Here is a 13,665-nt window from a genome sequence, read left to right as displayed (position 1 = left end):
CGGGCTTGCTTAGCGCGGTTGATGCGTGTGTTGAGTGGCTGCTTCTGCCTTTCTCTCTCTCTCCACTTTTTTTTTTTTTTTTTTTTTTAGCCATAGCTATGGTTACCACGTCTCTCCCCGCCTCCCTCCACCTGCCAAGAAGGCGACTGGCCATTGGCTGCCTGTCACCAAGTAAGCCAGTCATTGGTCGCTGGTGAGGACAGGGCGCTCCCCCTACCCCAGTCTCCCGGGTCTCTTGAGGAGCCCAGCAAGGAGGCTCCGCTAGTGCCGCCGGGCCAGGGGCTGCCGGGACCCGGCTGCCGCAATCGTTAGCGGGTCATGTCGGCCGCCCAGGGCTGGGACAGGAACCGCCGGCGGGGAGGAGGTGCCGCAGGCAGTGGCGGCGGCGGCGGAGGTAGCGGGGCCGGCGGGGGCAGTGGGGGCAGCGGGGGTCGGGGGACTGGCCAGCTCAACAGATTCGTGCAACTCTCCGGGCGGCCGCACCTGCCAGGTGAGTCGTGGGACAGGGTCCTGCCAGCTTGCGGGCGCGAAGGGAAGGCGACTGCTACCTTTTCTTTTTCTCTCTGGCTTTCTTTTCCTTGGGAGGAGCAAAGGCAGGCCCCACGCATAGCAGAGGAACTGGGGCTTAGAGAAAAGGAAAGGTGTCTTTGAGGTCAGGGACGGAGCAGGAACACAACGAAAAGAAGCATTTTTGCTTTGTTGAAAGCTCTGTGCTGAGAGTTGTGTTTTCTTTTCAAAGGAGAGGCCGATGTTTCATTGACATTCCCAAATGTTTCGGTTACTCTGTTCCCAGTCTCATCCTCTTCCGCAGTTTGATCCTGTAGAAGGAGGATATTGGCGCCTAGCTGTGGGACATTATTTTTTAAAGGGTGCTAAGTTGAGAGAAGAGGGAAGAACATTCCAAAGAGTGTTTTTGTAAAAACCACCTCGAGTGTTTAAGAGTTAGGCATTCTGAGACTAGAAAGGAGGAGGAAAGGCGCGGGGAGGGGGGTAGAGGGTGTTGGGATGTGGATGGGGAACAGAACCAAGAGAATTAGGAAAAACTAGTTAAATTATTAATATTTTGCAATGTCCAGAGACAGAATCGATAACGTGGTCTAGATTTTAAGGGGAGAAAAGTGAAGATCAAGAATATACTTGGTGACAAAATTATGATAAAAGCAGCTGATTGAGAATTGGAAAAATGTATCCAATGTGATTATTTTACGTTTTGGCCTACAATTTCCTATCCTGGAGTTCAGATGCTTTAAAAAACAAATCAGATCGATGTGTGTGTGCAGACAATTTTAAAGAGGTACATTTGTAAGTGAAGTGTAGTAGAGGGAAGGTAGGGAAGTAAATATTGCACAGAATGTCAAATATTATATTGGGCAAGCGTATTTTTTTACCTTGGAGAGAACGATCAGGAATGATGTGTTAATCATTCACCATATTGTTTGTGAATAATGTTGATTTTATCAGTGATATATTTGCTTAGCCGGTGAGTTTTGAGAACATGATGGTTTTTGAATTCATTTTAGTACCATGCCTGTGGTTCTAAGTAGTCAAAAATTATTTGATTAATTTGTAGACAACAAAGGGAATTTTGCACGTTCAATGAGACAGTTGCTTGCTGGTGATGAGGTTATTGATGTGTGTTAGAAATGCACATTAACCATTTATATGTGCCATTAAAATTAACATTGAAGCAGTTGTAAATAGTCAAATATATAATATACTAGGAGTTGAGTTTGAGGTGATAGTATCAGACTGGGTATTCTAGAACTGCTATATATGTGATCTTTAACATGAAAAAGAAAAAAGGAGAAATCCTTTTACCTACCTCAAATTAACAGCAAAAACTTCTATTTTTGTGTATTGACAGATTAGAAGATAAATCTCTTACCAAAGACTATTACCGGTTTTCCCTCTACCACTGCGATCTTTAGGTCTTTGATCTCAGATTAATTATACCGTGGACTTCATATAGGCATTCCCAGGCTCCAAGAACCTAGTTGGTGCACTTCCTCGCTGCCACCACCAGATGGCAGTGGAAGCCATGCTTTCTGATGTGGGGCTTAGGTGTGGAGCTATTTCTGCGTTTCCTTAGCACACAAGGCCAAGAACAGCCATTTGTCCAGAGGGAAAGATAAAATGTGAAAAATTTAAACTGTGAGAATTCATGCAATGGGATGATCAGCCTCTTCTCTCTTCCTTTTCCTTTTGATTGGTGCTTCATTCTTCCTTCCCCAAGTAGGCAGCTTCTGTCATTTCTTTACTATCAGAATTGGGAACATCTGCCATCTCAATATATTTCAAATTCTTTTACACCAATTAGTTATTTTCCCCAACATTGCATTTTGGCTGTCCCCTCCCCCCACACTCATTGAAAGGTTGTATATTGAGGTGTTTAAGATTTTAGGTGCTGGTGAGGCATAGAAATATCTAGGCCTGTTTTATGGCTGACCCTGGAGGTTAAAAAAGGATTCTTTTTTTTTTAAAGTTTTTGTAGCTAACTTTCTCTCTCCATTGACATCTAATCCCATTTTCCATTTTTTGTCCGGCTCTACCAAGACTGCCAGATACTAAGCACCCAGAACCCTTTCTTACTTTTTGCACGCAGACCCTCCATCTAGTCCCTGATGAAACAAAACAAAACACTCTGGTCTTCCTGGAGTGTTCTTGCTCTCTCCTTCAGTGGTAGCATCTTTATCCACGCAGTTACGCAACCTGAAACTTGGGCATCCTCCTTAAATTTTCTTCTCCCTTGTATTTCAGGTATAATTAATCACCAAGTTCCATTTATTTTATTTCTGCTCTATAACTCCAGCTCATGCTGCCATCATCCCTCACTTAGGTCTCCTGCAGTTTTCTAAGCAGTCTTCCTGCTTCTCCTCTCGCCCTGCAATACCTATAGCACACTCATCTTTTGCAAGCGCAAATCTATTCTCATCCCTGCTTACAACCCTTCACTAGCTTTTCATTGCTTTTAGTGTAAGGCAAAAATCCTTAACATGACCTAAAAGGCACTGCATTGTGTAACTCTTGAGTTAATTTTACGTCATACGGTCTTGCTCTTAGATTGTTTTCTGCTACCTTTGACATATCATGCTCTTTCTGCCACGAGGCCATTTCACATGCTACCCCATCATGCAAGAACTCTCTAACTCCACTTCTGTTTTTTGGCTTTTAGGGTTTTTTGTTTTTGTTTTTTAGCTTCTCTTCCATTAGAACTTAACTCGATCACACTGTGTTTTCAGGGATGCCTTCTTTGACCTTCTGATTTATTCTCTTCTCTCTATACACACTTATAGTGCCATGTGGTTCTCCTTGGGCATACTTATCATTTATGGGTGATTCCTTGATTTGCATGATTTGACACTCTTCGTATATGCACACACACTAATTGTGTATATACGTCTGTACATATGTACATGTACTTAAATTCTAGATGGATGCATTGGCATTCTATGTAAGCAATTAGTTTCTTGTGAATTTGATTGATTAGTGTGGTTCAATCCTCTACAGCCCCATTGACTCTGGACAAATGGATAAAATCAAGTTCTTACACTTAAAAGTAGACCACACTCTGCATTCATGGTGACAGCACAAATGATAATTTTGTGAAACCTTGTTTGAGCAGCTTCTTGCCTTTTTGCTGTCTCCTAAAATGCAGTCGTGATTTTGTGTTTGTCCCATAGGCCAAGACATTCATAGCTTGTTGGTCCTGGATTTCTAATTCATAATCTCTATACACATAGTAAAGAAAGAACAGGGAACATTTTTGTAGAATAGGTATGCAGAGGTAGAGCTCAGGGGCACCCAGATCATGGAGATGATAGAGTACAAGTTACTATTGTGATTTCACGGTGTCAGTTTGATTAAATGTATTACCTGCGATGACAGTTAGACATTGCTGCTAATGAAAGAACTGAAAAACTGACAAGGAGAAGGAAATATGTAACAACTGGTAAAGCTGGGCAAAAACAGTACTGATAACTTAAAAATGTGAAATGTGATATATGTTGCTGATATAAAATCCAAATGGTGCAAAAGAGCATATGATAAAAGGCAAGTTTTCCTTCTACCTTTGACCCCAGCTAATTGGCTTCTTTCCCTAGAAGCAAGCAATGATAAATTTTGAGTGCATGTGCGTGTGTGTGTGTGTGTGTGTGCACGTGCACGTGGAAAGAAATGGTAGCATTTCTTTGTTTGGATGGGCATTTAAAATGTTTACAGTCTTGCTGATATAAATGATGATATGATGAATATCTGTCTATATATTTTTGCACATGAGTGAGTCTGTCTTTAGAATAAATTCCTAGAAGTGCGATTGCTGGGTCAAAGGATATGTACTATTTAGATTTTCATAGATATTGTGAAATTGCCTTCCATAAAGATTGTACCAGTTTATGTTTCACTGTTGGTGTTGGAGTGCTTGCATCCCAGACCCTTGATAATAGAGTGGGTTATCAAACTTTCTAAAATTGCCAATTTAATAGGTGTATTTTTCTTCATCTTTTCAATAGGTATAAGAACCATATTTGTTAACTTTATTTATAACATCTGCTTATAGTTTTTATTCATCTGGTTATATTTTTTGTTCATTTTCTGTCAAGATGTTTAATATTGTTTATAGGAACTCTGTGTTTTAAGGAAATTAGTTGTCTTTGCTATGTGTTGAAGGTATTTTTCATAGCTCATCATTTGGCTTTTGACCTTGTTTATGGTACAGTTTTTCAGCAGAAATTAAAATTCTTTTGTAGTTGTAATTATCATTCTTTTTTGGATTTTAGATTTTGCGTCATAAGAAAGGCCTTTCCTATTTAACTATTATTTCTGATTAAAATGAAAATTCTTGTTTTTTCTAGGTACTTTTATAATTTTACTTTAAGTTAAATGTACTTATCTATATAAAATATAAATTATGTAAAGTGTTAAGGTAAGAATCTGACTTTTTTCTAGGTGGCTACAAGTTATTGCAGTATTAAAATACTGTCTATAGGTGTACTTGATTCCTACATATAATTTGAGGTTCTTACTGGGCTTTTATCCTGTTTCATTGATCAGTTCACCTATTTATACCTTAATGACCCCATTCTTTGATTATAGTCTGCTCTTACTCTACTTGCCAGGGTTTTCCTGGATAGTCTTGCTTGTATAGCTCCTCTCCCCCATGCTGTTGATATTTTTATTGATAGAACATTATAGATTGATTTAGAGATATTTGATGTCTTTTTGCGGTTCATTCTTCTGTTGCAAGAGCAGGGAATATATTCATTTCTTGTTCAAGTCTTCTTTTGCATCTCTCAATGACATTTAAAAATTTTTTCATTAAGACCTTTCACATTTCTTATGTTTAGCCCTTGGTATTTTATCTTTTTTGTTGCTATTGTAAATGGAGTTTATAGTTTTATTATATCTTTTATCTTGTTTGAATGTGGGAATGCTGTTAATTTCTGAGTGTTAGTTTTGTATCTAGCCACTTTTAGAATTCTAATACTAGCTAGTTTCCCAGTTGTCTTTTTAGAGTTGTGGGGTTAAATAATCATATCATTACCAAATAAAGATAATTTTATCTGCTTTCCAGTTTTTATACTTATTTCTTCCTTTTGTCACATTATTTTGGCAAGTACTTTCCAAAATATATGAAACAGTAAGATAGTGGATCTTTGTCTTATTCCTAAGTTCATTGGGTGTTTTTGGTGCTTTCCTGTTGGAATGTGATCTGACTTCAGGTTGAAGTGTACGTATTTAATTATGTTAAAGTAGTCCACTATCACCATTTTATTAAGATTTTTTAATACAGAAGTAAATTTCATCTAAAGCGTTCATCTATAGCTTCTTTGAAAATTACATAATTCTTATCCTTTGATCTACTTTTGTGGTGAATTGTACTACTGGACCATCCTTGCATTCCTGAATCAATTCACTTTGTCACAATGTATTACTATTTTAAATGTGCTGTTGGGTTCTATTTGCTAAACTTTATTTAGGAATTTTGTATCACTCCTCATAAGCTAAATTGCTCCGTAGTTTTTGGTTTATCTTTGTTGGATTATGCCACTTTCATAAAAGTTATTTCAAAGTTTTGTTTTTTTGTGCTTTTAAATTTGTTTTCTTTCTATCTCTGGCTAAATGGCATTGAAGTTAAAGGTTTGATTCAATTGCCTGTGACATCTTTGGACCTTGAGTATCTATCTGAGGGGAAGAAAAACTATTTGACAAATAATGTCTACTTTTATGATAATTTAGCTGCTTACAATATACATCTTTTAGGGGAAGCTTTGATAATTTTATTATCCTAGAAAATAACCCATTTCATCTAAGTTTTTAAAATTATTTTGTGTGAAGTTGAACAGATACTCTTTTATGATTAAAAAAAAAAATTTCCTGTGTTTTTTTCTTGGTTCTTGGATTTTAGAACCAGCTCTTGGATTTATTTAAGTTAGTTCTACTATTTTCTTATTTATTACTTTTTTCTTTCATTGTTTTAAATCCTTCTTTTAGCTTTTCTTAGGTTTTATTTTGTGGTTGTATTTCTGTCTTTTTATGTTGGATGCTTAATGCTCTTTTCATTCTAAGTGTTTAAATCATAAGAATGCTTCTGAATACTGCTTTAGTTGTGTTCTGTAGGTTATAGGCTTCCTGTTGTAGTTATTTTCTAAATATCTTGCAATTCCATCAATTCCATTTTTTATTTATTTTCTTTAGTACAAGAGTAGTTAATCCCTTTATTATTTATTTATTTTTTTTTAGCCCCCAACTCCCTAGTTAATCCTTTTAAACTCTTTCGTAACATTTCCATTTCTGTTTTCAATAGCTTGAGATATACTTCACATGTGAAACAAACAATTCACCATTTAAATACCAGGGTTTTTTAATATAGCCAGATATGTGCAGTTATTATCACAGTTTATTTTAGAACGTTTTCATCACCTCAAGAAGAAACCTCATATTTTTTAGCTGCACCTCCCTTATCCTCTTGCTTCCATTCCCCACCCCATCCCCACCCTAAGCAACCGCTACTCTACCTTTTGTCTCTATAGATTTCCCTGTTGTAGACTGTCTCATCTGAATGGAATCATATAATATGTGGTCTTTTGTGACTGCCTTTTTTTACTTTGCATAATTTTTTCAAAGTTCCTCCATGTTAAAGTGGTGGATATCAGTACTCCATTCCTTTTTATGGAGAAATAATATTCCATTGTATGGATAAACCACATTTTGTCTATCCATTTATCCACTCATGAGCATTTAGGCTATTTCTACTTTTTGGCTGTTAAGAATAAGACTGCTATAAATTGTGTAGAGATTTCTGAGTGAACATATGTTTTCATTTCTCCTGGGTATATACCTAGGAGTGAAATTGTTAGGTCATATAGTAGCTCTGTGCTCTATGTTTAATATTTTGATTAACTGCCAAACTTTTCCAAAGTGGCTGGAATTTTACATTCCTACTAGTAGTGTATGAGGGTTCCAATTGCGTCCACATGCTCTCATCAATACTTGTTGTTATCTGACTTTTTATTTGTACTTATTTATTTTTATTTTTTTAAGTGTATTTATTTATTTTGAGAGAGAAAGAGTGAGGAGAGGTGGAGAGGGAGGGAGACAGAATCCCAAGTAGGCTGTGCACTATCAGCACAGAGCCTGATATGGGGCTTGAACCCAACTGCGAGATCATGACCTAAGCCAAAATCAAGAGCTGGATGCTTAACCGACTAACCCGCCCAGGCGCCCCCCACCAAATTTTTAAAAATTTATTTTTAGAGAGAAAGAAAGAGTGCACACATGTGAACAGGGGAGTGGGGCAAAGGGAGAGAGGGAGAATCCAAAGCAAGCTTCACACTCATCATGGAGCCCCACAGGGGCTTGATCCCATGACTCTGAGATCACGACCTGAGCCTAAATCAAGAGTTGTTGCTCAACTCACAGAGCTACCCAGGTTGCCCCTGCCTTTTCACTTTTTTAATTGTGTTATTTGAAGTGCAAAAGTTTTAAATTTTGGTGAAGTCCAAAACTAAATAAATAAATTTTAATGAAGTTCCAGTTTATCAATATCTAAAACTCTTGCCAAATCCAAGGTCATGAAAACTTATCCCTATGTTTTTTCTAAGAGTTTTATATAGCTTCCCTTTTACATTTATGTTTGATTCTTTTTGCGTAAGTTTTCATGTTTGGTGTAGGGTAGAGATTGTCTCAGTTGGCTGCCCTGTTGTCCCAGCACCATTTGTTGGAAAGACTGCTCTTTGCCCATGGAATAGCCTTGGCATTTCTGTCAAAAATCAGTTGACCATAAACATTCAGGTTTATTTCTGGACACTTGATTCTATCCTATTGATCTATATGTCTGTCCATGTGCTGTTACCTCTCTGCCTCCCATGCTTTTGCTCTGTAGCAAGTTTTGAAATCAGAAAGTATGAGTCCTCTTACTTTATTCTTTTCCAAGATTGTTTTGACTATTCTAGGTACCTTGCAATTCCATGTAAATTGGAGAATCAGCTTGTCAGTTTATATGAACTCAACTGAGATTCTTATAGAGATTTGTGTTGAATCTGCATATCAGTTTGAGGAGTATTACCATATTAATAACATTAAGTCTTCCAATCTCGAACATGGCATGTTTTAAATTTATTTAGATCTTCTTTAATTCTTTCAACAATGTTTTATGGTTTTCAGAGTTCACTTATATCTTGCTTGCCTTTCTCAGTCCTCTTGTCCGTGTCCTTTACTATGTTTTCAGCAGTGTTTGTACTCCTTTGTGTTATATTCAATGAAGATTTCATTTCTGTGTCGGTTTTATTTTTTCCTTCCATTTCTTTCCTGCTTTCAACCTGCTTATATTTCATCTCTTCTATGGTCTATCTTCTTTGAGTTAGAATCTCTTAAATTTTTTCTGCCTTTGAAACATCATTAATTTTGGTTCAGTATGGTTTATTGTCTTCCACTTCTTACCACCACAATTATAAAAGGAATAGAAGCTCATTATTAAAATTTGGTAAGTATTGAGTGAGAACTTGAAAATCATCCATAGTAATTCCGCTTAAAAACCATTATATCAACATTTTGATATTTTGCTTTCCTTTTAGTTATCAGTAAATTGTTTTTTCTTTAATACTATGTAAGTAATTACATATCACTAGCAGCAACTTGGATTCTGTTAAAACTGTTGTGTATTTAGGGGCGCCTCGGTGGTCCTGTTGGTTGAGTGTCCATCTCTTGGTTTCGACTCAGGTCATGATCTCGCAATTCACAGGGTCAAGCCCTGTGCTGGGCTCTGTGCTGACAGCTGGAGCCTGCGTAGAATTCTCTCTCTCCCTCTCTCTGTGCCCCTCCCCTGCATGTATGCACTCTCTCTCAAAATAAATAAATAAACTTAAAAAGAAAAACAACAAAAAAATAACCCAAAAGCTGTCGTATGTTTAAATATTTTACTCATAAACACTCATTTATATTTTCTATTATTAGGAAGAATCTGTTTCTCAATTTATTATATGAATAACTTTTAGGTTTTCTTCTAGCTGATGTCCTATTTTATTTCTTTTCTTTTTTTAAAAAAATTTTTAGTGCTTATTTTTTGAGAGAGAGAGACAGAGACAGAGAAAACAGATGCACAGGGGAGGGGTGGAGAGAGAGGGAGACACAGAATCTGAAGCAGGCTCCAGGCTCCAAGTTGTCAGCACAGAGCCCGATGCAGGGCTCGAACTCACAAACTGCGAGATCGTGACCTGAGCCAAAGTCAGATGCTTAACTGACTGAGCCACCAGGCACCCCATGTCCTGTTTTATTTCTCTCAGTTACAGCCAAGCTTTCAAAAAGAATAGACTCTGTTATTTATTTTAATTTCTTTTTTTTTCTCTTCAATCTATTGCAGTCTTGCTTCTGCCTCCTTCATTCCACTCAAGTGCTCTTGTTAAGGTAATAACTTCCTAATTGTTCAACCCTTTGGATACCTCTTAGTCTTCATCCTACCCAACTTCTCTAGATTTTTATTTTGACTACCTCCTGTACTAGAGCCTAGGAATCCATAATTAGACAAAGTCTCTATTCCTGAAGAGCTCTTAGTTATCCTTTTAGCTCTTGAACTTCTCATTAGTTTTCCTTTATCTGCCCCTTAATATTAGTATCCAAGAATATATCTGTCTGTTTATTTGTTTTCCCTTCCTACTCTTGTATTCTCCCTGGGTGATGTTATTAATTTCCTGACAATGCCTAAATCTGTCTCCAACCCAGACCTACTTTCCTGTTGGACTATTTGCCTGTGGCTACTAGACATTACCACCCAGTTACTGAAGAGTACCTTAAATTCAGCGTCTAAAAATAATTTCATCATCTTTCCTGCTAAACCTGTTCTTTCTTCTTTGCTCCTTATCCTAACTAGTTTCATGGCTAATTCATTTAGTGACCCAAGCCAGAAACCTGGGAATCACAATAGATTCCTTCCTTTTGCTCACCTCTTACCCAATTGGTCACAGTCTTCTCAATTTCTCCTCCTTACCCTAACTCTTCAGTTTGTCCCTTTCTATCTCTCTAACCTCACCATTGATGTCTTTGATTTTATATTTCAGCTGTATAGAAGTATTTGTAGTTAGTTGCCTTAAATTCTTGGCAAAAGGTATGTTGGAGAGAGAGATTTAAAAAAATGTGTAATTTACTGTAATACTACAGTACATTTTATTTCTTCTTTCTAGAGTGCCGTTCTCCTAATTGTCTTCTAAGACCCATTCAAGTGTACTTTATACAACTTTTTAAAATTCTCTCTCTTTTTTTTAAATCTCTTTTTTAATACAAATAGGTTGTTTGTAATGAGTAGGTACTATGTGTCTGGCCCTGTTCAAGGTGTTTTATAACCATTAACTTATTTAATCCTCCTAACCTTGTGAGGAAAATAACTTTTGCATCTTCTTCTCTGATGAGGAACTGAGGCTTAGAGAGAAGCTACATAACTTGCCCAAAGGTATATAGCTAATAAATGTCAGAGTTCAGATTCAGACCAGTCTGTTGGACTTCAAAGCCCATGCTATTGTGCCCCTTCTTTGTGTCACCACCTTCCTTTGTATATATATACAAAGTGTGTATCACAGTACTGATGTATACTGAATTGCAATTCTCAACTTACCTGCTTGCTAACTATGGGTTCCTTAAAGGCAAAAGTAATGTCTTACTCTTTACCGTATTCTGCAGAGATTAGAACACTGTCCAGCTCCTTACTATGCTTTTAGTAAATGTTTATTGAATGAGTTGGTAATTGTCAATGTCTGCAGGTATTGATGCAAGAGAGTTCTTTTACATTACATAGTCTAAAATAGATTTTCTTTACTGAGGCATTTAGCACATACAAGTTTTGTGTGGCTTTTCTAAATATTCTTTTTTTCCAAGCACACTTTTATGTTGAACATTATCATAAACAGTTGTACCACTCTTCCATCTGTGCTTTGATTCCGTCCCCTCCTGCCTTTCCAGAAAATGTATATTATGTCCTGTGTCTTCAACCTTTTTCTCTCCATCAAATCATTCCTATAGCGTTATAGCTTTAAGTTTTATGTCTTCTAATCTCTCCTTTTCCTTTTTTGTTTTTAAGTTTATTTATTTATTTAGACAGAAACAGAGAGTGTGAGCAGGAGAGGGGCAGAGGGGGGGGGGGAGAGAATCTCAAGCAGGCTCTGTGCTATGAGCCCAGAGCCCAATGTGGGTCTCGAACCCATGAGCTGTGAGATGATGACTTGAGCCAAAATCAAGAGTCAGACACTTAACCCACGGAGCCACTCAGGTGCCCCTCTCCTTCTCCTTTGATAGCCAAGTTTGTGAAAGCATTGACTAGAGTTGCTGTCTTAATCGCCATGCCTCCCCATCACGTCTTTGAAGTAGGTCTTGTTAAAGTCACAGAATGACTAATGTGTTATCAAATCAAACGAATGTTTTTCAATCTCCATTTTATTTGATCTCTCTTCATTTTAAAACATCGTTTTCCATCAGCTTTCTAGGTGTCGGATCTGCTCTTCTTATTATGAGTCTGGCCTCTCATACCCAGTCTTAATTTTGTCAACTCTTCCTTTTCCACCAGGCCTTAATGTGAGTTCTCAAGTCATGATCCTATGCCTCCACCCTTTTTTTTTTTCAAACTTAATTTTAAGTATTCTCTTCCAAATCCATGGTTTTCAGTTTCTATCCATATGCCAATAAGTAAGGCCACTTTCTAACCTCTGCCCAAATCTCTCTTGAGGGCCATATACTTACTGTCTTCACGTCTTCACTTACATGCCTTGTATCCTTCAAGTTCTGCATGTCTAAAACTGAATTTGTGACCTTTCCTTATTCTAAAGGTGAAGGGAAGCTATTGGACAGTTTTAAGCAAGGGATTGATAAGATGTGATTTACATTTTTTTAATGTTTTTTATTTAAATTCCAGTTAACATACAGTATAATATTAGTTTCAGGTATACAATATAGTAATTCAACGCTTCCATATAATACCTGATGCTCATTACAAGTGTGCTCCTTAAACCTCATCACCTATTTAACCCATCCCCCCACCTACCTCCATTCTGGTAACCATCAGGTTGTTCTCTATAGTTAAGAATCTGTTCCTGGTTTGTCTCTCCCTCTCTTTTTTCCCCTTTGCTCATTTGTTTTGTTTCTTAAATTCCACATATGAGTGAAATCATATGGTATTTGTCTTCTCTGACTGACTTAACAGTCCAAGTGTCTGTTGACTGATGAATGGATAAAGCTGTGGAATGTATATGTGTACACACACACACGCACACACACACACACACACACACACACACACACACACACACTGGAATATTACTCAGTCATAAAAAAGAATGAAATTTTGCCATTGGAAACAACGTGGAGCTAGAGAATAGTATGCTAAGCAAAATAAGTCAGTCAGCAATTTACATCTAAAAAATTTTTTTTAAGTTTATTTTTCAGAGATGGAGATAGAACATGAGCAGGGGAGGGACAGAGAGAGAGGGAGACACAGAATGCGAAGCAGGCTCCAGACTCTGCGCTGTCAGCACAGAGCCCGACACGGGGCTCAAACTCACGAACTGTGAGATCGTGACTTTGAGCCAAAGTTGGAGGCTCAACTGACTGAGCCACCCAGGTGCCCCAGCAATTTATATTTTTTAAAACTCCCTCTAACTGCTGGATGGAGAATGGAGTGTGGGAATTGGCTAAAGTGAAGCATAAAAGCCATTTAGAAGACTTGTAGTTGTCTCCTCAAAGGATTATGGTGGCTTGGACTAGGGTATAGTGGTATAGGTGGTGAGAAGTGATTGAATATGAGATGTATTTTGAAAGTAGCATTTTTTTGAAGTTTATTAATTTTGTGAGAGAGACCACACGTGTGTGTGTGTGTGTGTGTGTGTGTGTGTGTGTGTGTGTGTGTAAGCAGGGGAAGGGTAGAGGAGGGAGAGAAAGAATCCTAAGCAGGCTCTGTGCTTTCAGTGCAGAGCCCGACTCAGGGCTTGATCTCACAAACCATGAAATCGTGACCTGAGCCAAAATCAAGAGTCAGATGCTTAACCTACCGAGTCACCAGGTGCCCCTTGAAAATAGCATTAACAGGATTTACTGTGAGGTATGAAGAGAGGAATCATATGTTTCTGTCTTGAGCAACTGGATGGATGATGGTGTCATTAAATGAGATGGAACAGACGGGAAGGAGCAGGA

General features: G+C 37.7%; 1 protein-coding gene across 4 annotated transcripts in view; it reads left to right on the top strand.

Annotated features, from left to right (window-relative positions):
- Positions 1-125: 125 nt before the first annotated feature.
- KLHDC10 (kelch domain containing 10) overlaps positions 126-13,665 on the top strand; it is a 60,251-nt gene continuing 46,711 nt past the window's right edge. The window contains exon 1 of one of the 4 annotated variants that reach the window (XM_025929874.2): positions 126-490. In XM_025929874.2, the coding sequence (XP_025785659.1) occupies positions 319-490 (172 nt within the window). In that variant the 5' untranslated portion in view covers positions 126-318. The remainder of the gene's footprint in view (positions 491-13,665) is intronic. The other 3 variants (XM_086690266.1, XM_086690275.1, XM_086690283.1) reach the window with 3 other exon arrangements.

The sequence above is a fragment of the Puma concolor genome, chromosome A2 (genome assembly GCF_028749965.1).
Source record: "Puma concolor isolate L17-30 chromosome A2, mPumCon1.1.hap2, whole genome shotgun sequence".
Lineage (NCBI taxonomy): Eukaryota > Metazoa > Chordata > Mammalia > Carnivora > Felidae > Puma > Puma concolor.
The sequence above is the reverse complement of the archived record's forward strand: the minus strand, read 5'-3'. Positions and strand labels throughout refer to the sequence as shown.